This window comes from Synchiropus splendidus, chromosome 11 (genome assembly GCF_027744825.2).
Source record: "Synchiropus splendidus isolate RoL2022-P1 chromosome 11, RoL_Sspl_1.0, whole genome shotgun sequence".
NCBI classification, from domain to species: domain Eukaryota; kingdom Metazoa; phylum Chordata; class Actinopteri; order Syngnathiformes; family Callionymidae; genus Synchiropus; species Synchiropus splendidus.
The window spans coordinates 16,914,541-16,939,779 of NC_071344.1; the positions used below are offsets into that span (position 1 = coordinate 16,914,541).

General features: G+C 43.4%; 1 protein-coding gene and 1 long non-coding RNA gene across 9 annotated transcripts in view; one reads left to right on the top strand and one right to left on the bottom strand.

Annotated features, from left to right (window-relative positions):
* The window catches only part of gria2b (glutamate receptor, ionotropic, AMPA 2b), a 48,086-nt gene that overhangs the window by 12,451 nt on the left and 10,396 nt on the right, over positions 1–25,239 (top strand). For all 7 annotated transcript variants that reach the window (XR_008416032.1, XR_008416031.1, XM_053878455.1 and 4 more), the window contains exons 3-7: positions 9,579–9,818; positions 17,833–18,029; positions 22,371–22,424; positions 22,501–22,659; positions 24,376–24,543. Coding sequence is in view for 5 of the 7 variants with exons in the window: in XM_053878455.1 (XP_053734430.1) it covers positions 9,579–9,818; positions 17,833–18,029; positions 22,371–22,424; positions 22,501–22,659; positions 24,376–24,543 (818 nt within the window). In the remaining 2 variants the exon portion in view is untranslated. The remainder of the gene's footprint in view (positions 1–9,578; positions 9,819–17,832; positions 18,030–22,370; positions 22,425–22,500; positions 22,660–24,375; positions 24,544–25,239) is intronic.
* Positions 15,190–17,330, bottom strand: LOC128766901 (uncharacterized). 2 transcript variants are annotated; one of them, XR_008416034.1, is made up of 3 exons: positions 16,614–17,330; positions 15,830–16,089; positions 15,190–15,601 (listed from the first exon to the last, which is right to left on the bottom strand). It is a non-coding gene; the product is annotated as an uncharacterized LOC128766901 (long non-coding RNA). The 2 variants fall into 2 exon arrangements; XR_008416033.1 differs by having other exon boundaries at positions 15,190–15,420; positions 15,510–15,601; positions 15,830–17,330.

Below are 25,239 nucleotides of genomic sequence, written 5' to 3' on the forward strand. Positions count from 1 at the left end.
ATACGGCTGGATTCTGCCGCCTTTAACTGCAAACCTGCGTCTGTAGATTCAGAGCAGCTGCATGAGTGAACATGTAGAGAAATAGATGGCCACTGGTTTGGTCGTGGATTCAGGTTCAGTGAATGCAAACATGCTACTGATGCATAAGACCTTCTGTAAGTGTGTGTTTTAACGTTTGAGCCTAGGAGCAATGTATGTGTAGGAAATGAAGGAAGTAGAGGTACATTTATGCTTAGAAATAAATGATCAAATAAACTATATTTTGAAATAGGTTGAAGAAAAAAGATACAAAATAAAAAATAAATTTACAATCTGCAAACATTTATGAATATGAAAATGTTTTTGCAATTTTTAATATAAGGGAATTTTTTTTCAATTCTTCGGAATTAGGCAAAACTGGATTAAATATATACAAAAATAAATAAAGCAACTTTAAAAGAAGACCAGGAAATAACAGTAATATATAGTGCTTCTATTCAGCCGGGTAACAAACATCACACCCTGATATCTAACCATTCATTCTTTGTCATAATTTTTGTTTCTCTGTTTTTCCTGCTAAGCAAGTTACTCAACCAGGCGCAGTTATTCAGATTTTTCTTCCTTATCTTCCTGTGCTTGTGGTGTTCACAAGAATCCTCTGGAGCCATGACAGTACTGTGATGTTGAATGAATATGAATATATATTTCAATCTTCTCTCATCCTTGGACATTATTTATATTTGACATTTACTTGACTTACATTTCTTTGCATTATAATACATTCCTTCCGACACACATAACCGTTCAGCTGCACTGTATTTCCTGCCTGTTATTCCCTCATTTCTCCAACAGTGTTTATGTGCAGCTGTGTACTCCTTGTCCACGTGTCCCAGCCTTTATGTTGTGTTGTTGCCATCAGTTCCTCCAGATCTTGCTCAGGTTTTGCTGATGTTCAGCACAGTTTTGGACCCAGAAAATAATGCAAAACTCTTTGAATATAATAAGACCAAAACCCTGGAAAGTCATAACTATAGAACAGGTTGGGGCAGGTGGTTCGAAACACACTCCAATATGAAAAAAATATGAATTAATTCATCAATGAAATTACAATAACTGGGGCCACTAGACAAACCGGGGGTGGTGTGGAGGAACTGCAGAGAGCGCTAGCTGAGGCTGGGGAGGGCAAAAGTAATCCAAAGAAACAGGGCAACAGGGCGACAATAAATCTAACCGGCTATGGGGGAGTCAAATGTAAAGTTGAAGGGCGAGTGTGTGGAGCCTTTAAACGTGCTGTGGTTTAAGTAGAATGGTGCGGCACATTCGAGGGAGGTGCCAAGAAGACTATCGCCTTTGCTCAAAACTGCTCGAGATATCTTGAGTTAGGGTCAGGGTTTATGTTTCACCTCCACTTTACGATCACAGCTGCCCTGGGTCTTTTCAAATAAAACTCATTTGATGAGGACTGTTGAGTGTCTAGCTTGATTTGGTCGTATTTTTAGTCCTGCTGAATTCAAACGCTGACACAAGAGGGCACGTTGGATTTTGTTGGTGAGGGAAAAAAAATCCCAACACAAAAGGACAAACATGGCAGCGGGGCTTGTTAAGGTCATTGTGAACGCATTAGTCTATGGTGACATTAACATTTCGCTCTAAGCCAAACCGCACATTAGAGCAGAGTCACTTGTTTGCGAGTGCAGCCGAACAGTCATCATCAAATGTGTCTTTTTTTTATTGTTCAGCTTTAATAGAAGTTGGCTTCTCGTAGTTAAAGGTGTGGTGTGAAGATTCAGTTCGACACCTCATAGAGGAGAAGGAAAGATGCTGTTCAAACTACGACACAGGAGCAACTTATATTCCTCAAGTATTAATACTGCACTTGAGAAGGGAGAAAATGATTAACAATCCTAGCACCTGCCGGTCACTGGGACTCACCTGGATATGTGGGACTCAGTGTATTTGTCATAGTTGTGATGAATTTGCTTGCTTCGTATTTGTGGAGATGATCGCCAAGGAGCAATGACTTGATAAACAATGAGCGGTGGTGAAGCCTTGTGAAGCCTCATTGTCAGATCTCAGTCAAAGGCACTGTACGTCTTAAGAAGCATGTGGGTTTCACTCAAGTAGTTGTTTAAAACAAAGATTATGAAGCAGAAAGTGCCATCTAGTCAGCTTTGAAAATGAGGCCTGAGCTCATACCTACTGTCCACAGAACAGAAGTCAGACTGGTTGAGTCGCTAACAGCACAAATCCGAGCGACACACGTCGATTTGAGGCGGGAAGGAATCGCTCAGTATTGACAAGGTTTAACATCCCAAACCATTCAGAGTAGTTAGCTTCTAAAGTCAGCGTTAATGAATGCTTTCACTAAATACGCCTTCAAGGATTCGTATCTGAGAAGCGCCCGATCAAATTCCAGTTGCACATCTCTTCTTCAAGCCAATATCGCCCTGCAAGTGATTCTTCTAAGAGCCCCTCAGAATGACTTTCACAAGCAAATTGCTCCTATTAAACTGTCCCTTCGAGTTCCTTGTAAAACTGCTGCGCTATTCTCTTAATTAGAATTGTGGGAGCCGCTCGAGCTTTGCTAGTCACAGGTCAGCATTCAAAGACGAAGTTATTGGTGGGCAGTTTGTAAAACGACTAAACAGCAGTTTGTCTGGCACCAGAGAGGCTTCGGAAACAGGTCGGGCTAACACAGCGGGGCCGTGGAAGGATGTCATGAACCAGACAGTTTCTGTTCAGAGTCACGTACATCAGAATACAGCAGATCCGTGGGGACGAAAACATGGCACCTTCCAAACACTAAGAATATTTGGTGACGCGATTTACAAACAGGTGAGACTTCAGACACGTCTGTCGGGGAAGTTTCCGTCCGAGTCAAACAGGGTGAGCGGGCGGGATTAGTTGTTGGTGGCTGAGGATTTTCACTTCAGGAAGTGGGTGGATAATAAGCCTGAAAAATGATTTAGGAGTCATTGTGAAGGGAGGTGAAGAGGTGTTTGTTTGGTGAGTCAGCTGCAGGAACGAGAGCGGCGACGTGCGACAACAGCGGTTCTCCCTGCAGAAATGAGCCTATAAAACATGACGTTGAAGAGGAATCAAATAAAAGCTTGGTGGGGTTGACTGCAAACCTTCAAGTTCATCCTCACTAAAGTGCTCTGCTGCTGGCTTTCTTTATCCAATCAAAAATCTTTATCTTGCTTTCAAGGGCTTCACATCAACACTCCGGATGAGTCATAAACGCGAGATGGATTTTTCACTAACCTTGTTCCTGAAGTCTTGGGGTTCCGGTCAGCTGCGTCCCTTCATAGACAGCCAAGTCAGAAATAGGAATCCTGCTGCGGGGCATATTGTGGGCCCCATGCTGGAGCTGTGTTTGTAAACCCGTGCGGAAGACTGGATGGAAAACATATATCTGATCTGTCCTCTTCTCACCTAGCAGATAATGAGCTTCTCTCTTGAGTGGGTTTTGTATTCAGACTGTATTTTGGTTTGTGCATTGTTTGCAACTGGCGGAGACAAAGGTGGAGTCAGTGTGGGAGTGAAGAGGGACTTTAATTTGTATGACTCACTTTTTAGTCTGATTCTAACCACCGAATATTGTGTGGAAGTTTATTCATGACGTGACATTGCTGCCCTCCAGGGGGCTCCCTGGAGCAGAGACGTGGGATGACTTGAATCCTGTGGATTTGTGAAGTTTGTATTGTATCACGACTCCACATCAAGTGGTTCTTAAATTGTTTTCGTCTAGTCAGATGTCAGAATCCCACAGTCACTAAATTCTTGGAGTCATATGGAGGATTTACATTATCAACGAGATTTGTTTCAATTCCGTCGCTGTCTGGTGTTGGTCATTCCTCTTGTTTCCTCCCAAAAACATGTAGAGGCGAAGCGATGAGTCAAACTTGTTTCGGTGTGAGTGTGTGTGTTGCCTGTCTGGACCTTGTGAGGGATTGGAGACCTGTCTAGGGTGACCTCGATCCAGAAAGCCTAGTAATAGCTGAAATATAAAGCTATCATCAAGATGAACAGCCTTCCGGCCCTGCTGTGTGAGTGCGTTTCCAATATGGTTCTGGTTGTAACTGTTGGTCGGCAACTGGTGACAGATCGTTTTTAGATCTGAGCACAAAAGTCCCGAAGGCCTGGCTAGCCGAGTGGTGAGAGGAGTGTGAGAGGAGTGTGAGATATGGAGCTGTGTCCGCTGCGACTGGACTGCTGATGGTCACCATGGCGATGCTTGAGTGTGATATTACTGATGCAACACAGAATCCTTGGCCTCCATGTCGCCGGAGAACATTTGATAAACACAGTCGCATTTAAAAGCCAAACCTTCTGCTCTGTTTGTTTTGGTCAAACCAAAAGGTGGATTCAGGCCTATTATTTGCCCAGTACACAGACAGTATTCTGTGCGCCAAATGTGAACACTCACAATGTAATTTCCTGTCTGTTTTCCAAGCTTGTGTGACACGAGAGTCTCTTGCAATTCATCCGTCTTATTTGATCATGTTTGGAGCGATAACCTAAACAGCCCGGGCCGAGGCGGAGTCGGCCCCGCGGAGGAAAGGAGGTCATTTAATTGGGCCGGCTAAATATATTTCACAGGGTTCACCTTGTCACTGGAAGGTGATCCCCAAAGCCAAAGTCACTGCGGCCACTTTGCGACTGATGGAACTCCTCAGAATCCAGTCGCATACTGAATCACAGCTTCATTTTTTCAGCCGGGAAAACACAAATGTTGTTTCCACCCAACAGATTCCAATTAGCATGACCTCTTCAGCAGACGGGAGAAACATCCACTTCATCAACACGGGTACAGGCGTTAGCATCGGGTGCGTCTGAGAAGTCTCCTGTTTCATTAGAAGTCAGTCAGATGTGACAACGGCTAATGACTTCCTCCACCCCCCGACCTTCCTGGAGTGACTCCTTGTTGCTCACATTCCACCCTTAGTTGAGCGTTTTTGAAGGCTTGGTTTCTACTGCAGAATGAAATGTAGCCTGATCAGAAGCCATTGTGTAAGTCGGCGCTGAAATTGTAATGCGTGCGAGGCTTAGCTCATTTAGCTGAGTAAAGATGAGTCGCTTCCAAGTCTGTGAAAGCAGCAGCTTGTCCTGCATATGTTGTGTTACAGTCTGGGTGATTTTATAGCTTCCTTTTCCTTTTTTAGTCCTTTTCTTGCATGTTAACACGTCTTTTTTATGGACCAAGAAGTTCCCCCTCATGACACAAATGTTAAGGTTCCCCTCTCCTTCTAGTGCCTTGACTCTTGTTGTTTAAACCGTAAGGTAGGTGCTGTAGAATCTCAGTCTTGCTCCTCAACTTAAGTCCCAAGATTCATGGCAATCCTTGCACTCCATTTTTGAGGTTGAGGATCAAGGAAGGAATTGAATTCACCCTTGGAAAATTGGTCTGGGAGCAGGACAACAAACCATTTCTAGTGCCTTCTAACCTTTCATTGTTCCCTTCAGTCTGCATTAAAACTGTTTTTTTAGTCATTTTGAAATGACTTTTTGTCATTTTGTCATCGGCTAAAGCTGAAGGTTGAAGCTTGTTTCTGCTTGTTTCCGATGTGACAGGCTTTGTGGTATTGTGGCATTTAAACATCTGTAAATTTTTTCCAATTCACTATTGCCGCCGCCTGGTGACATATAATATAGACGTTGCTTCCGTCATCACTTCTCTTTGCCTTCACCTCTCATGGTGTTCAAGCAACATCCTTTTGAAATACAGATCGATAAGTTGAACATTTCATTGTAAAAAAAAAAACTCCTGCCACCTAAAGGGTTAAATGAGCAATGAATTTGACTTGGAGCTCATGCTACGCTAAATGATTAGCATGTTTTGGATGTGGCAAGAATCACTGAGTCTAAGTTCTCGCTGGACATGTTTATGTTTCTCAGCTCATGTTTTCTTGGTCTACAGTAGCTTGGTGTGGATGGGCTGTCTGTTGCTAAACCATGTTGTGCGTCAAGTGTCGACCCAAAATTTTACTTGGAGCTTTCATTTCTTGAGCGTACACTCCTCCTCTCTCGCCCAGCTACAAGATTTCCTGCCGAATAAAATCCCTCCGATATCCACTGCCTGGAAGTTCACGGCTCCGGGAGACGGATTTCCATATTTGTTAATAAAGTAACATGTTGTCAGAGGGTTGGCACCGGTTTAAGCTGCGGCACAGTCTCGCAGGGTGAGCTCAGAGAGTTTTAATCCAAACTCAGCATGCTGAAAAGCGGCCGAGTGTCAGCAGCGAAAGCTCGGGAAGCTCGACAATAGAGCAGCGTCACAGAAGTGGAGCGGCTGTGTTTGCTCCGGGGGGCGAATCTAGAGAAGAGCGATTAGATGTTTGTTCTCCTCCGATCTTATTGTACTTTCTGTGCTTTCACTTGGAGAGCCAGAGATCCAACAAGAAATGAGTCAAATGACATCAAATGTAGATAAAATACATGCCATTGGATTGAAAAAAAAATGTATTTCTTGACTGTTTCTTGTAGTTACCAGCTTCAGATGAATCAGAGCAGGGAGTCATCTTCATAAGGGAGTTTATAATCAAGATGAATTCCATCCGTCCATCTTCTGCCTCCCATCATCATCATCTCCACCTCTTCAGATAAGGGATACCGAGGGCAGAGTCTCTAGATCGTGTCCTGAGCCTCCTCACAAATGGAGATGCCATAAGAGTACCTCGCCATGGAGGCATCCAAGGGGCAGCTCAACTGGTTTCTCTGGATGTAAAGGAGCAACTGTTCTACTCTCATTCCTCCCCTTTAAAAATAAGACATATTGTATCCACCCACATTTAGTCCTCACCCAAAACTCATGGCCACGGGTGTGAACAGGTGCATAGTTCAACCGATAAAAGTGAGCCCTTTGGCTCAGCTCTTTCTTCAGGCCTAAAACAGGCAGTTCACTCTAACATGGCTGAGATATTCTCACACTTTTTATGGACATATTGAGGCACACTATGTCACAGATCGTATTGACATCCACTGAAGTTGCTGGGAACAATACTTTTGAGGTATAAGGAAAGAAAATCTGACGTTCGGTTACTGATGTATTTACTGCTGACGTAAAATTGCCTCCATAACTGGTTCAGTTACACCAGCAGGAAGCCGTGTGTTGACACAAACCTCATGATATGTGAAGCTGCTTCTGTCAGCAGATCATCTCGGCAATATTGTGAGAGAGGAATGCCTCATTAGATTAATTACACCGGAGGACACAGATGGCCCCGTCAATAACCCTGATTAACTTACATGCGATCAATACACATCTGCAGGCAACGTGCCAATCTGCTGACCGCAGGCCCATGTTTGAGGAACGACCTGCAACCTCAGGATTACCCACATCCACTCGTCATGTTCACCTTGGCTGCTAGTCCGCAACGAACCAGTGGGCGAGCGTCTTTACTATAAACACAAGCTGCCATCGGTCATTCAACAAATATCCGCGCAGTCAACGGGATGGAAGTGTCGGCGAAATTATGCGTGATTCTGGAATGTCGCGCCCCTTTAGAGTCACTATTTTCTATGTTTATTTTTCTTTCTTTTTTTTGTTTGTTTTTATTTTTGTTACGTGAAAAAGGCCGTACAAGAATTTTTTGTATAAATTTCATTTTGACACAATGTTGTTCAAAATAACAATATTTTTCCTCTGATATTAAATGTCAAAATAAAGGTATATTAGGTGACCATTTTCAAGTACTGGTCATATATTTAAAATAAATAAATAAATAAAATAAATAAATATTTATGTCATATTTTTGGAATGTTAAACATATGCTGGTCCCAAATATTTTGTTTTATTTGTTTATTTGACTTTAATTTGACATTATTTATTTTTGTATTTTGTTCTGCGTGGTAAGTTTTTCTTCCAAGACATGGATCAACAAGTCCCCTGTCATTACACTGTAATTTCCCTTGTCTGACATCTGATGTTTAAAACTCTGTATTATTGTCCTTTATCGTTGTTATCTTTTTAAACTCCATTCATCAGCCACAAATGGAATTTTAATGGACTTGAAAAGAGTGAATGCCACATTCTCCGCCCACACGATCGTTCCAAGCTGATGGCTCAGTGAGATTCAGCCAATAACAGAAGACATTCACAAAGTTGATGATATAAAGGTTGCATGTGTGGGAATGAAAGCACGAAACATCCCAGTGCAAAACACCTTGGTGTGATGTCATCCTCAGGTGACACGACGAGCATGTGTCCAGATGTGGAATATGTGGACTGGTACCCGGTCCAACACATCCAGTCAGATTTATGAAGTCGACATTCTTGTTTACAAGGCTTCTTCCCGGGCTTCTTTGCTGTAGCTGAGCTCACATAGAAAAGTCCTAAATAATATTGTTACGCCAAAGTGCTGCCTGTATATTTTCCTTGAAGACGTTGTGTCACGTTACTAGTCTTGAGAGGAAGCACCTGTGAAATGGGTGTATTACGAAGTGATGCTAAGGAAGTGCTTAACTCCAGGAAAGACTTGGCTGAGCCTTCCCTCCGTTGCTGTAAGACGGAGATTCAGAAGTCAGTCTCCAAGATGATGCAACGCTGTCTTGCAAATATTATGCCAATTAAGAAACATAACAGAGTCTCCCAGAATAATTTATGATTCTCCTGAGGTTTCCTCCAAAACCCGAAACGTAAACACGCTTTTAATTTGTCCCGACTCGTGTTTTTTTCACGGTGAGCTATTTAGAGACGCTTTGGTGCTAATGTGGCTCTTAAGAGTCCCAAAAGTGAGGTTTGGAAGTTGAATTGAGTCCAGAGTGAGCCAGACTTTCTCTGACACCAAGATGGAGCTGCGTTCCTCTGGTTTGAACCAATGAAAAATGAATGAGTGAATCATGGTACGATTCACTGACACAAATCTGTTTATGGACTTGCATATCATCCTCTCTCATGTGGTGGAGGACGATGAGTTGTGACTAGAAGAACGAGAAGTTCCGCCATCTTTGGAGTCTCATCGAGATGGAAGCTCAGTCATCTGAGAGAGACTCATATTCAAAGCACATGGCAGGGTGTCTCCTGGACTAGTGAGGTCTACCACTGGGTGGAGGCCCCAGGGCACACCCAGGATCCACCAGAGACGCAAAGAGATGCCCCACATTCAGGCTCCCGAAGAGACAAAAGTCTCCCCCATGACCGAACCTCCAACTAGAGGAAGCCAACAGACTGAACATTAGAAAGCACAGTCAAACTGCTGAAGATGTTTACACCCATTCATTTAATGGTCTGCTTTTTATTTTCTTCTCTTTGCTTTTCTCGTAAGTTGAGGGGAAATTCAGACTCTAAATGTTAGCGTTTCAAAGTTTCCCGCGGGGGACATTGATCATGGACAGTGCTTTTCAGATGTTTGAGAAGCTACGGTCTTGTTAGCTCTGCTGGAGTCCAGCTCCATTGCTCTCATAAAAGTTTCACAGAGTAGCAGCTCAACAGCTGCAATGACTCCCCAGACAGAGATTATGGAGAGTCATCCATTAATCCGCTGCAAGTGAAAGCCAGATGTCCCTCGATGACCGAGGCCTGACAACGAATGGGAAGATATGAAGGTGTGATGGAGTCACCGCGGCACTTTAAGTGACGTTTTCTTCTTCTTCTTCAGTCTGTTCGCAGTTCTCCAGAGGAGTCTACGCGATTTTCGGATTCTACGACAAGAAGTCTGTGAACACCATCACGTCGTTCTGCGGCACGCTTCACGTCTCCTTCATCACGCCCAGCTTCCCCCTGGATGGGAACCAGCAGTTCATCATCCAGATGAGACCCGACATCAAGGGGCCGCTGCTCAGCCTCATCGAGTACTACAAGTGGGACAAGTTCGCCTATCTGTACGACAGCGACAGAGGTAGGACCCGGGACAACTATTTGGTTTGTGGTGTCGAGTTCAAACCTCTACTCTATCATTGACCTCTGTTTGGTCGACTAAAAAACTGATGATGAAATGTCAAATAAATATAGATAAAATCTTAAAATATATATGAATGAATAATAATGCAGGGTTTAAAGAAATATACGTACAATTAATGGATGAAAAATAAACCTCTGCCATTACAAACATTAAGAAAGTGGCCGGTTCAATGAATAAGTAAAACATGGAAATAATTCAATTTTAAAGTAGAATTATTCATTTCTAATAATACAAATCACAATATTTCAATGTGGATAAATGAACTCATGTGCCTCAGAACTGTTTTTTTAAAAAACGTGTTCTATGAGATGAATATTTCAAGAAAAATAAATGAAATACATTTCTCACATAATGTTTGTTTACAGAATTATTTGGGTAAAATAAACAATTCACTTGAAATATACTTCGATTCTTCTTTCTGTGGAATAAAAACGAATAAGAATAAATGTGTATTGTATTTTATATATCTTTAAATTTTTTTGAAATATTTATAATTTAAAAAAAATTAATAACAATTTAATAACGTGCCATAGTTTGAGTGTTGAATTAATAAACATTAAATTCAAATTTCTATATTCATAAAATGCATATATATATATATATATATATATATATATATATTTTTTATGCTTGTCATCTATGCATTTTCTGCATAGATGACAAGCATATATATATATATATATATATATATATATATATATATATATATATATATATATATATATATATATATATATATATATATATACACACAATTAACTATTAAGTAGTATCTTCTTTTCACACTAAAATATAATCATTTGCCAAAAATTATTTATTCATTTCTTTATTTTTCTCATGGTCTGTATGAGTGAGGTTTTAACAAAGCGCCTCTTTGTGTCTCCTTCATGTCTGTGAAAGCTGATAAGGCAACGTGATTGTAAAAAAAAAGCACCCCAGAAGTGTCAGCAGACCAGAATTGTTTGATTTGTTGTCGCAGGTTTTATGTGTTGTACTGGTGCGTGCACACAAACAGCCTGTCACATCGGATCATAATAGGAGACGTGGGGGTGAGGCGGGGGGGAGGGAGGGAGGGAAGAAGCCGCTCTCCTTCTCTCTTAATTGTAGTTTTAGAACAGTGACATCACACATGCCATCGTCTGTGTTTGAACCAGTCGAGTGACAGACTCGCAGTCGGCAGTGCCTGTTACCATGGCAACCGATTCCTCTGATCATTCCTCTTCATTATTTAAGCACATCAGAGATAAACACCACATGTCAAATGAAGCACAGCAAACCGGGGAAAGACTTGTGGTTCCAATTCAGCCAACGATTCATGGTTTTAATTGGCTCTCTCTGAAGTCAGCCGCGCCGGTTCTGATGCTTCAGAACTTCAGGAAGGAGCCCAGCAGAGAGCGAGATGACATCAGCTCTTCTCTTCTCTGTGCTGATGGACAGACTGGCAGATGAGGTTGGACAGGGGTCTCTGTAGACCTTGATGTTTGCTGATGATGTGGTGGTGGCGAAGAAGAGGAATGAAGGTCAGTCGTCGCCTCCCTCATCAGGTGAAGAAGAGAGTGCAGGCACGGTGCAGTGTGGGAGAAGCTTCCGTGATGTTGAGAGACTCTTTGACTGGCTCTGTTCTCTGTGAGCGGTGATTGCAGTACAGAAAATGATTTCAGGCGTAAAACCTGTTATTTCTGGCTCAAACGATTGTCGCCGCGTCGATACCCGGCTTTTGTTGCAGGATGGAAATAGAAGAGGATCTCTGCGGCGGAGTTTCCTGCCCGATGACAACGCGAGAGGCGGCATTGTTCTCCGAGGCTCACAGTCACTGGCTCACAATGAGCTCTTGTTGTGTCATCAGATAGCACTGCAGCAAGTGTGAGATCCTCACCTCTTCTGTCGACTCGGCGTTTTATGCTGCGTTTGACTGCTCTCCACTTGAGAAACACTTATTCAGCTGAATATTCTTGTTGATGGTTTCTCGATTGGAGCTTATTAAAATATTTTCCACATATTTAGCCCTTATTTAACCATTGTTAACCTCCTTAAATGTATCTATTGGACATATTTACAAAGTCAAATATGTAAAATAACCATCATGGAAAAATCACATAAAATAAAAATGTATTGTAATAAATTCAATTATTTAAAATAATGAAAGCCCCCGAAAAATTGTTTACAATGTAAATGTATTTTTCAAATACAAAGATTTTCAAATAAATCTAGAAAGGAAATGGCTCAAGACAAACTTTGTGTTTGGAAATAGAGTCAACACAGTTTGGAATGACATTAATAAAAGAAAAATGTGTGTTTTGTTGAATTTAAAAGAAAAGTCACAAAGTTCAAGATAAGAAAATAAATCATAGTGACAGAAAAAACGATACATATGCAACATATGAGCGTGAAACTTTTTTTTGTTTGTTTTTAATCAGATGGATCAGATTTGGAGTTCAAGACATGTTTTGGAAGTGTCCTTCAAAAAATGTTTCATAAAGAAAGTAGAGTAATGAGAGCATATGGCAAGAATATGAATTGAAAAAGTGAAATCTCTTGGATTTCATTTCCCAAACAATAATGAATAGTAAATAAAAGATAATTTAAATAAAAGAAAAGTTAGACAATTTATGCGTTAAATACACATTTTACAACACAATTGAAATGTTTTTAGATTACGTTGCTTTGAAATGAAACATTTTTATTTTAAATATTTAAATTTCCTATTTTCTTTAGCTATGATAAAAAATAGATTGCGATTTAATGACCAATTATAGAAGTGGTTCAACACGAACTCAAAAGGGTTTGAAAATTTAATATACTACATAAAGCAGAAAGTAAAGTTGAGACATAAAAATATAGATAACAAACTTTTTTTTACATTAAAAAATGAAAGTGAAAACAAATAATTACAAAAAAAAAATCTGCACTGGGGAGAACATTTGAATTGGAAAATACCACAAACTGATGAAAAAAGTATTGGAATGTAAAAGACATGCAAATGACTCGGGTGGCTTCAGATCTTCTGTTGCGACTCCAGTGTTTCTCCCACGCCTTCACTCCTGCTGCGTCTTCTTCGCCTCCCTCGACTGAAACCTGCAGCCTTCATCGACTTCACCCTCACATCTGACCCGCCGTCCCCACTGTACGTCTGTGACGGTTCCGTGGGTCCCGTCATGCATATTTCATCGTCGCACGGTTCTCTAATTAGGTCAGTGTGATCCTCTCATTCCCATGGCAACCAAATGTGCGGGGAGAGCGGGTGGCGGCGAGGGAGCGGGTTGGTAAAGGATGAGTGGGCGGGTGTTTGTCAGAGAAGGACGGTGGCGCTGGTGTGTTCTGATGTGTTCACACGTTGACTAATGACTGGACGGACACCATAGATGTTGTCCTGAGGTGATAATGAGTGTGTGTCGTGCGTGTGGGTGGAAGAGACTCCTGCTGTCTGCTCTGTCTTCTTGGAGGCAAACTCCAACATTTGCGCGTCTCCTGTTACAGACAAGAAGGGAAACCATCCAGCTGCTGCAACACAACTAACATGGCGTCGTTCTTTCTCCAACTGTCTCAAGTCCTCTCTCCAGTTTCATGTCCTGTCACTCTTTCATTCATGTAGCCCTGTTCAACGATTCAGCAGAACAAAACCGGCCCAGTGTCACTGACGCCTGTATAAAATAGGCGTAACGTAGTAGCCAAACGTACGAAGTCGCTTCACTAACTGCCTGCAGAGAATCTTTCGGATGATTCTCCTCATCGAGTTTCTCTGAGGTTGCACTTGCAGGTATTGAATTACTCGCTGCATTATTTATGAGTCACTTTCCGAGCTATTTGAATAATTTTGCATTATATTACACAAATACTAATATGTTCACATGCTGTACTTCGAGCCGTTGGACTCATAACTAAGAGTATGAGGAGATGTTTTGTCGATCGCTGGGGGACGCAGGTGCCTCTGCTGCATCACTCCAGTACAGCAAACTCCTCACCACAACACTCAGCTCCAGTTAGATCCCGCTTCCTGAACCTTGACTGTAGATGGAGCTCTGAATTCAGGCAGCGACATCAGCGCAGAGGCGCTGAGCCTCCCGCGGCCGCGGGGCAGAGATGTTGCTCGACCTTGTGTTTGGCTTTAAATTGTCCTGGATTTAAAGGTCAGCAGCGGCTGAACACACACAGGACATATTTATGTTTCCTATAGCTTTAATGCAGTGCACTGACTGACGTGACTTCGCTCTTTAATATTGATGTTTGCGCAGCTTTAAATTAACCTGGTCTGTTCTGCAATAAAAGATGAGGAGTCTGTACGTTAGTGTGGACCGTGGTGCTGAACGCACTCATTCAAGCAGAGGAAATTTCCGACACAGACCAAGTCCCGGGCCAAACAAACCAAGTTCATCAAAGTTTAAACACAGTCATTTCCCTTTTTGTGACCTCGGAAACACATTCCTCTTACACCACTGACCCACAACAGGTGTGGCAGACTGGTTCTCCTCTTATAACAAAAATATTCCCTTTTACTCGCATCAACTTTTAAGAATATTTTAGACCATTAGAAGCTCCGCGTCCTGGCTTGTCGACTTGTTTAGTTGGTGAGCTTGTTTTTCATAAACCTTAAATTTGTTTCGAATTTGATTTGAGATACAGTATATGTATTTATAGCATGCAGGTCTCGAAAATTGACCTTGTGGGCCAGATTTGGCCCCAGGACCTTGAGTCTGACACTTGTGTAGTAGTCTCTTGTTTAGGTAGCAGAAAAGAAACTTACAAACATTTTGTCTTCATCTCATTCTGACACTTTGTGTGTGAGAGGTGTGGGTTTGTTCCTTGTGCACCCAGGTCACTTGGGACCCTGTTTTCAAAGACGTCGGCTTTGAGTGGAGAGTGGACCCAGGTCCAGCACTCTCACTGCTGTGGGTCAATAATTGACTCTGTGAATCGATCCAAGAGACATAAGGTCAGACAAAAGCTTTGTGACAAGCACCGACTTGTTCGTGTATTGATGCTGCAGGAAGGTGAAGCAGATCAGTGGTAAGTTCGAATCACAACTCATGAGGCAGTGAGGTTGGAATCAGAGTCATCCCGGAACAGAAGTCCTCGACCAAGACAAAGGCTCAGAATGGAGAACTGTGAAGGGCAAACACAGACCAAGTCCAAGACTTTGACGGCCGAAGACGGAGTCAAGCCCAAACTGCAAACAGAACAATCTACTAGTGATGATGAAGTATCATAAACAGTACTGCAAGGTTGATGAAACAGTGTACTCATTTTCAGTGCCCTCTGGTGGCCTCAGAAAATCAGGACACTGTTTCATAAAACCTCATCCACCCGTCACGACAAACTACTAGTTTGGTCCAACGAAAGCATCTCAGTTCTTGATTTATTTTGGGAAAATGATGCGTTTATTTCAGTAGGAATTAGATGTGTGAGTGTGGTCTGGCTCTGCTCATTGGTGTTGATCTTGACTAGGTCTGGTGCCAGCGAAGTCTTGGTCTTGGATTTGATCTCTGCATCCCCTGGCCTCGGTCTCAGCTTGGTGTCGGGTTAGATGGACTCAACTGTAACACTACTTAACCACCATATGCAGTTCATTTGGTTAGTGAAACTTCCCTTGTGGAGGAGTACTCAGCTCAGCTGGTGAGGAGGAGAACAAACCTTCAGTAAAAAGACTCAGAAACTGGTTGAAGTTGCTTTGTCCAAATCCAACCGCTGGTCAAAGCTCTGCCATGACTCACAGCGAACGGACGCTGAGAAGTGAAAAAAGAAACATTTCATTTCCTCCTCGTGACCTCCCCGTAAATAACTGAATTTTAATGATCTCATTTACAAATTGATTAAGCCGTTCAGATCAGTCGGACCGCAACGACCCGCCGTAATGATGATGCACCGCTCACTGCGGCCAAACTGCAAGTCTCCGTTTTCAGCCGCACCGTCATAAAGCTGCGCGCATGAAATTGATTGCATGTGTAATTCACCTTGCTGTAGCCTTGCGGAGTGAAACACCGGACCCCTTCATCAAGCGCCTCTCCGGCCGCCGACTCCCGATCGATTCCAGCAGAGATTCAGCTGTGAAATGAAGGAGATGGCTGCAGATGGACAGAGTTGTCCCTCCATGTACGTTAACTCACTCAACTTCACGTTGATCAATCGCTGCTAAATGAAATTGATCCAGCAGGTCGCGCTCCACGTCTGCTGCTCATTGAAGTATCTCAGAGGGTCGCGCGTAAATCCAAAACTGCTGAGGCCATGACAAGAATATTCATGTAAAGAGCAAACAATTACCGACACCAGCCCGGAGTTCGGTGGTTCTCCCAGGCTGTGAGGCAGCAAGGATCCAGGGAATGTATTTGCAGACCGGTCCAGGAAGGTCTTATTTATTCATTATTCTTCCGCTCGCAGGGGGCGCAGGGGGTTAATAGATGCTTTCATTGGACAAGAGGTGGTTTGATTTGTGAGTTCACCAGCCGACTGCTTAACAAGATGGCACTGTTGTTCAGCTGTTGTAGCCAGCAGGACATAACTTATCCAACAGAGGACTTTTTTGTGATCATCTTTTCATGAAACAACACGGAAGATATGGCAGTTTTATACGACGTAAAGTCCCCCACCTCCACCACAATAGCTCGAGGCATTCATGTGGAAACTGTTGGCAAAAAATAAAACTGAGTGGCCTCTGCCTTTGACATTTATGGACTTGCTGAAAAACACTTGTTTTTAAATCATGAGTATTCGTGAGCATAAATTTGCAGTTGTCCTCACCTGGTCAGTTCCTTCAGGATGTACAATGTTTTGTCCCGCCAGCTGCGGATGTCTTCCTGTCATTTAGGCAGTTTACATCGCCAACCGACAGAAAATCCTTATGTGTGCGGGCGCCTCTTGGAGGTGTGATTTTCATGCTGTTATAGTGAGGCTAAGTTTTCCAAAGGGATGGGATCCTGCTCAGATCATGAACTGGTGATGTGTCTCAAAATGATGCCTTTGGCACAGCTTGTCTTAAACATCTTTGTGGCATCACTTCGGTACAGTACATTCACGTCACTGTTTTGAGACAAAACACTTCAACATACTTTGTATCTCTTGCTCAGTGAAAGATCCGTGGTTGAAAACATGTCACATGGAAAAAGATGCATTCAGGGTTCATGAAAAACTCCAGCAGACCTGCCCTATTCACCCATACAGTGTCTGACCGTGCAGTGGGTAAAAGTACTGCCACACTTCAGGCAACACTCCTGCAGCCACAAACTTTTCCACTCCCACCTCCATCCTTGACAAAACTTCAGGTCATCTTGCCACAGTAGTTTATGTTGTCCTTCCTGTCTAAAGACTTTCTTGCATCAGCTTTAGGAGATGTATCCTTGTGGAGTGATCAGTGAAACCCAACATTGAATGTCCCAGGAGCTAAAACACCAGATGATGCTCGTCCGTTCTGTTGTGGTCTGATCTGAAGTTCCTACATACGAACTCAACACCAGTCACATGACATCAAAGGAATGGACAGGGTCACGTCCAGTCTGGCAACAGAACTTTTGTCGTGTGGCTCTAAAGCTCAACTTCAGTTAGATTCGTCCGAACACGGCTTTGATCACAGTGGAAGATATTCCAACTTAAGAACAAAGTAATCCAAAAATCCTCTCCTCTGACTTTGGAGAAAAGAGTGAGACGCCAGCCTACGCACGTTTAAAATGCAGCCAGTCTCGGTGTGATTCAGTCCATTATATTGCTGAACGCACGTCCCTCCTACGTCTCTCGACGAGACACCACGCTGAATAACAAGTTGTGCTGCTTTCAATGAGCTGAAATTGAAATAGATGAATTATCACAATGAGTCTGTGCTCTTCAACGTTTTCATTAATGTGTCTAAAGGAAAATATGCTGACTTTGCAAGTGGTCGGGTTTATGTTCTTTGAGGTTTTTGAGCATGATGGTAAGTGAGATAAAAGGCTGTCATGTTGATCAGCTTTGTCTCCTGCGTCCGCAGGACTGACCACGCTGCAGGTCGTGCTGGACACAGCCGCGGAGAGGAAGTGGCAGGTGACGGCCATCAACGTGGGGAACCTGAAGGACGAGCGGAAGGATGAGGCCTACCGCTCGCTGTTCCAGGATCTGGAGAACAAGAAGGAGAGGCGGGTGATCCTGGACTGTGAGCAGGACAAAGTCAAAGACATCATGGACCAGGTAGAGTCCGGCAGCTCCCTTGCCAATATGTGTGAAGTACACATAGATCCGGGGTGTCAAGCTTTTTCTGAGGCTTTTTCTGTTTAACCTGGGGAAACTGTTATTATCTTTATCTGGCAATGACCAGCCCAACCCCTGTTTCTGCTTCAGTTTTTATTCATAAAAACCTCATGAAATTTTCATTTCACTCACAAGATGTTCAATAACACAAACATGCGCCTTTTTTCCTCACTGGTCTATTTTATGGTTGAGTGCGCTAATGGGCCTCTAACAAAGTACTGGATGACAGAGGTCTGCATTGAACCTGATCAAGGCTCCCAAAGGGCCCAATGCTGGAGTTAGGACAAGCCTGCTGTAGACGTACGAGTTGATACTTCCATTATCATAAATAATAATGAGGGAAGAATCATTTAAATTCATATTAGACATTAAAATGGACAAATGAAAATCAATTCCTTAATGGTTTCAAAGTAAATCTCAGTTGGTGGCTTGTTACTGCAAACCAGAAAAAAAGTGAAAAAAATAAACTATAAAAAATAACAAAAAATAATGTGCAGCTCAACAACTACAATAACTTCTTGTTGTCTGTCTGTGATCCTCTGTCTTTTAACTTGGGTCCTCTGTCTGACTATGTTAAACCCACGGGTAGAAACCTTGGTTTTAAAATGGCAGCGCGGTGGTCGAGTCATGTTTCTTTTATCTCCGTCGGCTCTCTAAGGTGAAAACCATTTTATCCAGGCAGCATTTGGAAGCAGTGATTCATGCTTTTATCACGTGCTGACTGGACTACTGCAACTGCCTCCTTGTTGGAGTTAGCCAGGTCCCTGTCCCGTCTGCAGCAGGTCTAGAATGCCGCAGCCAGGTTCTAAACGTGGCCACGCAAAAGTCAGCACACCACCCCCATTTTAGCTTCTCTCCACTTTTATAATTGATTTGAAAGTTCTTCTGTTCGTTTTTAAAGCTTTAAATGGTCTTGCCTTTCAGTACCTAGTAGAACTTTTGACCCCCTTTCAATGTTTTTTTTATCTTGTTTTTACAGTTGTATAGCACTTAGTGACAATCTTGTGTTGCTTTTTAAGTGCTTTATAAATAAATATGGTATGGTAACTGCACTGTATATGTTGGGAATGATGAGACGTTTTTGACTGAAAGGCAAGCTTGTTTGTCTTCCAGGACAAATCTGCTCACTTCGGGAGCGTCCTGTTGTCCTGCATGTATATTTCACTGCCAAATAAGTAGTACAAATATCCATTTACCCGGCTTGTTCCCTTGCGCTTGTATGAGGTACATCACCATGTAAAACAGGAAGACTGAAAATGAGGTTCAGTAGTCAGGAAATGAGAACATGGAGAGGGGAGTAACAACCAAACTAGAGGTCTGGACCTCTGTCAGGACTTAGGTCGCTCTTCCAGATCTCCAGGGGGAGGTGTTAGTGGGTCACAGCTCTCTGCACAGATGGACATGCCTGTAACTAGGTCTCCAAGAGACACCAGGATGAGAGGTCTTCTGGCTTCTCGCTCTACTTGGAGCCTCATTCCCTAGACGTCGCATCTTGGAGATTGTCAAGGGGACATTGCGTCCAATAATGATGAGGTTTCATGAAACAGTTTCCTGATTTTCAGAGGCCACCAGATGCCACTGTCTTCTGTAAAATGTTTGGACTTGAACAACTCATTCAATGAAACACCGGCCCACATCATTTCGAAAGCAATAGCGCCACCTAGTGGCCTCGGAAATTAGGACACTGTTTTGTCAGCCTTGCAATACTGTTTCATGATACCTCATCTACCCATCACACCGTCCATTGACACATGAGGGGTTTTGGTTAAATCACAGGGCTTCCTGACACTCAGTAGGGATGGTTTGGTTTAGCAATGTTATTATCTCATTGTCACTTGGCATATACTGTACTTTATAGTCCCTTATGCTTGACTCATGTGATGACGAAAGTGTCACACAAGTGAGACCTGGTTGTGTTGTGACTTCAGGAACCTGAGGACCACCAACCAAACCCCAACTGTTTTCTTTTGTTTTGTTTTGTTTTGTTTTCATTGTGTTGCACATTCGGGTGAGGCACTGTGGCATCAGGAAATGCTGCAGGATGTCACCTGGTGAACAGGGAGTTTCCTCTTTCATCTCAGCACTTTCTTCATCCTGACAGACGAGTCCTGTCGTCTGAAGCTCCTGCTTTGATCCCTCTCAACCGCGCCGTCCTTCCCAAAAACAACCATGCGATCCGCTGAACTTGCTTTTAGTTTATAAAATGCTTCCTTGTGTGTCAAATCCCTGATTTCTCCTCTCGCGCACTGAAAAACCATCTCTGGATCACTGGAGATGATTTTAGAAAATCCTGGGAATGAAACCTGAAATGAATGATGCTGCCTCTGTTCCGCCACTGCAACCTCTACCTCTCTCCATATGCATTAAAAATGCATAAAAGGGCCCTCTAGCAGCTCTTTCAATTGAAACACGATTAACAATGAGATTAAGCAGAAGGCGCTCGCTCGCTCTCTGGAACATCAAGTTTATGAATCACTTCAGAAGACACTTGGAGGGGCGGACCAGCGCTGGTTAAACAGAACCATAACAATTACACTAATGGCTCTCCCTGGCTGTAAACAAAACTCCAATTAAAGTGGACGCAGGAAACGGCTTTTTTTTTACGGAAGCTGATTCCCAGAGAGGGAAGCGCCCATCGATTAGCATTTAAAGCGGCCGACAACTGTTAAACAGAATGCTGAATCGAGTCAATGTCTGCGGCCTGGAGGACTGTTTATCTGCGGAGAACAGTTGGAACTTTCCTGCCTGGTGTCGGAGACGTTTAAGTCGGAGATGCACCACATTATTATTTAAATCTGCGTCGAGTGGTTGCCCTGACAAATGGAGGTGTCAGTCAAAGCATTGGGATTAGTTTCAGGTGTGCTGTGAAATGGTACGCGGCCCAGATATATGTTCCTGTTGCCAGGCTGATAAGGGACGTGGCTTTGGAATGTGATATCTCCTTCCAGCAATGTTTGGCGGCGTGAACAATTTTGTTTTCTCGCTGGGATGATAATAGCCATGAGTTCCCGCCATTTCATGGCGGGTTACCGACCGATCAAGATATTTCTGCCTATTTGTTTCCTCATAGTGGCGCCATTAAGTACTCTGTCAGTGCCTCGTTTCTGTTTCAGAGTCTGGGTTGCAAATGTCTTTTCTCACAGCTCAAATCCGCCAGTGGGAAATAGATCACCTGCTGTTAAACATGGCTCCTGGGGGGAGGTGGAAGTTCTTACAGGGGAGATGACCAAAGTGGTTCTCCTCAGCAAGTCCTGATGTCAGTCATCAAAGTCTGAATAGTTAGACTAACATCATAAACACGACTAACAATACTGGTTATCAAGGATAATAATTCCGCTTGTTCCATTCCATCCCGGCTACTGGGGGCGTAGGGGCATGGTCACCCTGGACAGGTGTCTCCACCAGAGGTGGGCAAACCTGGTCGTCCTACTGTAGGTCATGTTTTGAATGTAGTAACAAAATCAAATAAGTTGGTATTCAGCATTTTATGCCATGGCATAATGACACTTCCCATATTTCATGATGTAGGTCACGTAAATAAAGTCGCCTTTATGATTCTTTTTTCTTCTGTCCTTCTGTCTCTTGGCTCGACGGCCCCTCACTTCTGTGACAGGACAGAATATGGCCCTTGACTGAAGGTTACTGTATGTGGGTTAGTCAATACAGTAGGTCTAAATATGGTTCCGTAGCCTTGAACACAAGCAGCCATCTCACAACAGGGCCACAGAAATGATTCAGTCAGCTGGATTTGGCCCCCGACCTTTGCCTTTGACACACGATTGGTTCAGGTCGGGCTGTGAGTCACCCATACCCACCTTGAAACATTTATAAGTTGGCAATATCAGCCTGATGAACAGTGGATCGGAGTATGGACCAGACGACTTCAGAGAAATCTGAAAATAAAATGATTTATTATAGATGCTGTTGTGCACTTAGAGACATTACATAAGCTTTGTGTTTTTTCCTCCAAATTAATAAATCATCTCTGGATGCCTCCCAAACTCTAATGGACTGCTCATTGCATCAACGTATGTTGAGATTGAAAATATTTTGATGGCGATACTGCGTAAAAGCATTTTCAAATTCCGAGTCTGACATGGCTGCGGACCGGCCCCCTGGAGGCTGAAGCTAGTGGAAATGTTCGCGACCTAAAAAAAATAAATCTTAATGTTTGCTCTCTTGTAAATATTTTACTCTGAACCAACTGCACTTCCAGTTCTCTGCGTGTTTCCTGTTCTGAGTGGTTGTTTCCGGAGTCTTTAACGTCCCATCGTCCTGCAGGTGATCACCATCGGCAGACACGTCAAAGGCTACCACTACATCATCGCCAACCTGGTGAGTCCTTCTTATTCTGAGAAGAACTGAGTTCTTCTTCTGTCGTTGTGACTCAGTATCACGTTCTTCTTCCCAGGGTTTCGTGGACGGAGACTTGTCAAAGATCCAGTACGGTGGCGCCAACGTCTCCGGTTTCCAGATCGTAGATTTCGATGACCCGGTGGTTTCCAAGTTTGACCAGAGATGGGAGGCGCTGGAAGAGAAGGAGTATCCTGGTGCTGACAATAAGATAAGGGTGAGACGCTGACATTTCATTTTGCGGTACGCTATTGACAACCTGGCTGTCACCCTTTGACACAACGCAAAAAAAGTGAGATATTAGACAACCAACTCTCCACGCCTAAAAGTCAGGAGGATCCATCCTCGCATCTTGACTCCCGCAATTCTCCCCTGGCTGGTGTCTGCGGCACAACTCCTCCACTTCCTCCACTGGCCACCAGACTCTGTTTCAGGACTCTGGAACTGGCTTCTGAGGTCTCGAAAGATGCATCTGGGAAGTAGTTCTGCCTTATACCCTGTTCACTCTGAAGTAGCTTGGTGTTCACTCACTATTCAGATCATCTCAGTCTGGAAGCTCATGTCCATTTGCTCTGTTGGCATCAAAATGGTGGAATGCATTCCCCACCGACAGCCGCACAGACGACCTGTTTAAATCCTATGCATTTATTGATACAACTACAAATATCTAGTGGATTTCAGTGTCCAGTTTGAACCTACAAGCCCGATACGCTGCTGTCCTTCCATTCATCGCAACGTGACACAACCAGAATCAGAAAACAGGGTTTCAACATTTCACTGTCTTTGAATACCAAGTGTTTTTTTCATCTCAGTATGGATCATAGATGAATGGCTAAGAGTTTCTTTAATGAATTACACACAACGAAAACAACCCGATGTGTTATTTATTGTCCTTGTATGGAGATAAAGCAGCAATTTGGGCACTTTATCTGGATAATGAAATTCCAAGTACCGGGGCTTTGATCCACCAGAAAGGCAAGAGCACATCTCCATGGAAACTGAGCTTGTCTCACCATCTCCATCGCTGCATCACAACAGTAGAAGTTGTTTTTATTAGCACTCAGCCTGCTGTCTGGATGACAAATCACTTTCCCGTCCATGACTAAAAGAAAAGTTATAATGAGGAAAATGTCGGCAAAACAGAGGCAGAGGCATTTGTGTTCTGAAGTGAGTTGGGTGACCATAGGAGCTCTCAGTGTGGGTGAATTGCACTATATAAAGTTGCTTTCGCGTTGATTATGCGTCACTCGTGACTGGAGTCTGAAGTGTCGTGTATCCTGAGAAATAATTACAGTGTTGCAGTGTGGAGGGGTTGGCGTGGCGTGGCTTTTGCAAATCTTTCGTTCTTATTCTTCAAATGTTAGACAGTGTCAAATAATGTATAGTCAGACATGCGGGCTGACACTCATCAGCCCACTCGAGTCACCCATTGACTTTCACCACAACTAGGTTCAGTTGACGTGGCAGTCCCCTGACAAAGGGGTGCAGACCTTCTGCTCAGAAACCTCCTCTGAGGCGTAGTCCTGGGCCCTGGGTCTGCTGCTGGGCTGACTAAGACACCCTGTAAGAGTCTTTACACACTCATGAATACAGATTTTTATGCATCGAGAATTTGGTCCCGAGGTTGCCGGGTCCTCAGGAAGTATGTAGTCCAGACCAAACTCTGGTTCAGGAATGTCCACAAGATGTTCCAGATATGTGGCAATGTGAACTTGGCCCCAGCCTTTGGTCACAAGAGTGACCTTGATATCTCTTCCTCTTTGTCTCTTAGCATCACATGCCACAAGAAGTCAGCCTCCTTAAGCACATGCTTGAACTTCTTTGGTACTCTCTCTCCTTCGCCCACCTGGTGTCCAAGACTTTTGACCTCGCCACAAGTTAGCATCATGGAGTTATTGTCTGAGAGATGACCAAATAATGTGACTTGTTTCAGTACACTTCGGCGTTGACCTACGATGCAGTCCAGGTGATGACGGAAGCGTTCCGCTATCTGCACAAACAGCGGATCGACTTCACCAGAAGAGCCAACACCGGCGACTGCCTGGCCAACCCAGCGGTTCCCTGGGCCCAGGGAGTGGAGATCGAGCGGGCGCTAAAACAGGTAAAGCATGTTCTCATAATGAAGACCTGTTGCCGTGGTTACAGCAGATCTCTTTTGAAAACACACACCAAAGGCGGCACGTCTTTCAAGGAGCCTGATGAAAGAGCGATGCCTCTGCCATGCGTGCGGAACCCAAGGTTACATGGACAGATATTCTTCAGAGGAGAAACAGGCCTGACTTCAAATTGTCCTCAGAGCGTTTGAGATCCGCTTCAATCGTGCTGAGAAATGGAGCTCGACGGCAAGAGTTCATTTTTCCTTTGAAGTCTTTCTCCAGCTTAACAACTTGAAATACAAAATTGCATCTGAGATAAGACAGCTGTCGACACGGCTCCATGATTTTGTTTATTAATGCTTATAAAACCTTAAGATACCCTAAAAAAATATTCAAAATAACCGTCAAACGTGCCTTCCCTTTGATACTGCTTGTACTCCACAGTCTTTTTTAACTTTAGTTTACACACAGAAATAAGCTGTTTCGGAGCCTCATATGGTGCCATGCATTATAGATGAACAGCTGTAGCGGCGTGTGTTGTGTGGATCCGATGGAGGCTGCTCATGATTTTGCTACGGATTTGGAATAAAACTGTTCTACCAGCTATGGAAATAAATAAAAACAGTTGCCTGACACTTTGTTTGGAAATTAACTCTATGAGTACATCCCCCTTCCCTCAGACTGTGCCGTGACGGTTTTCC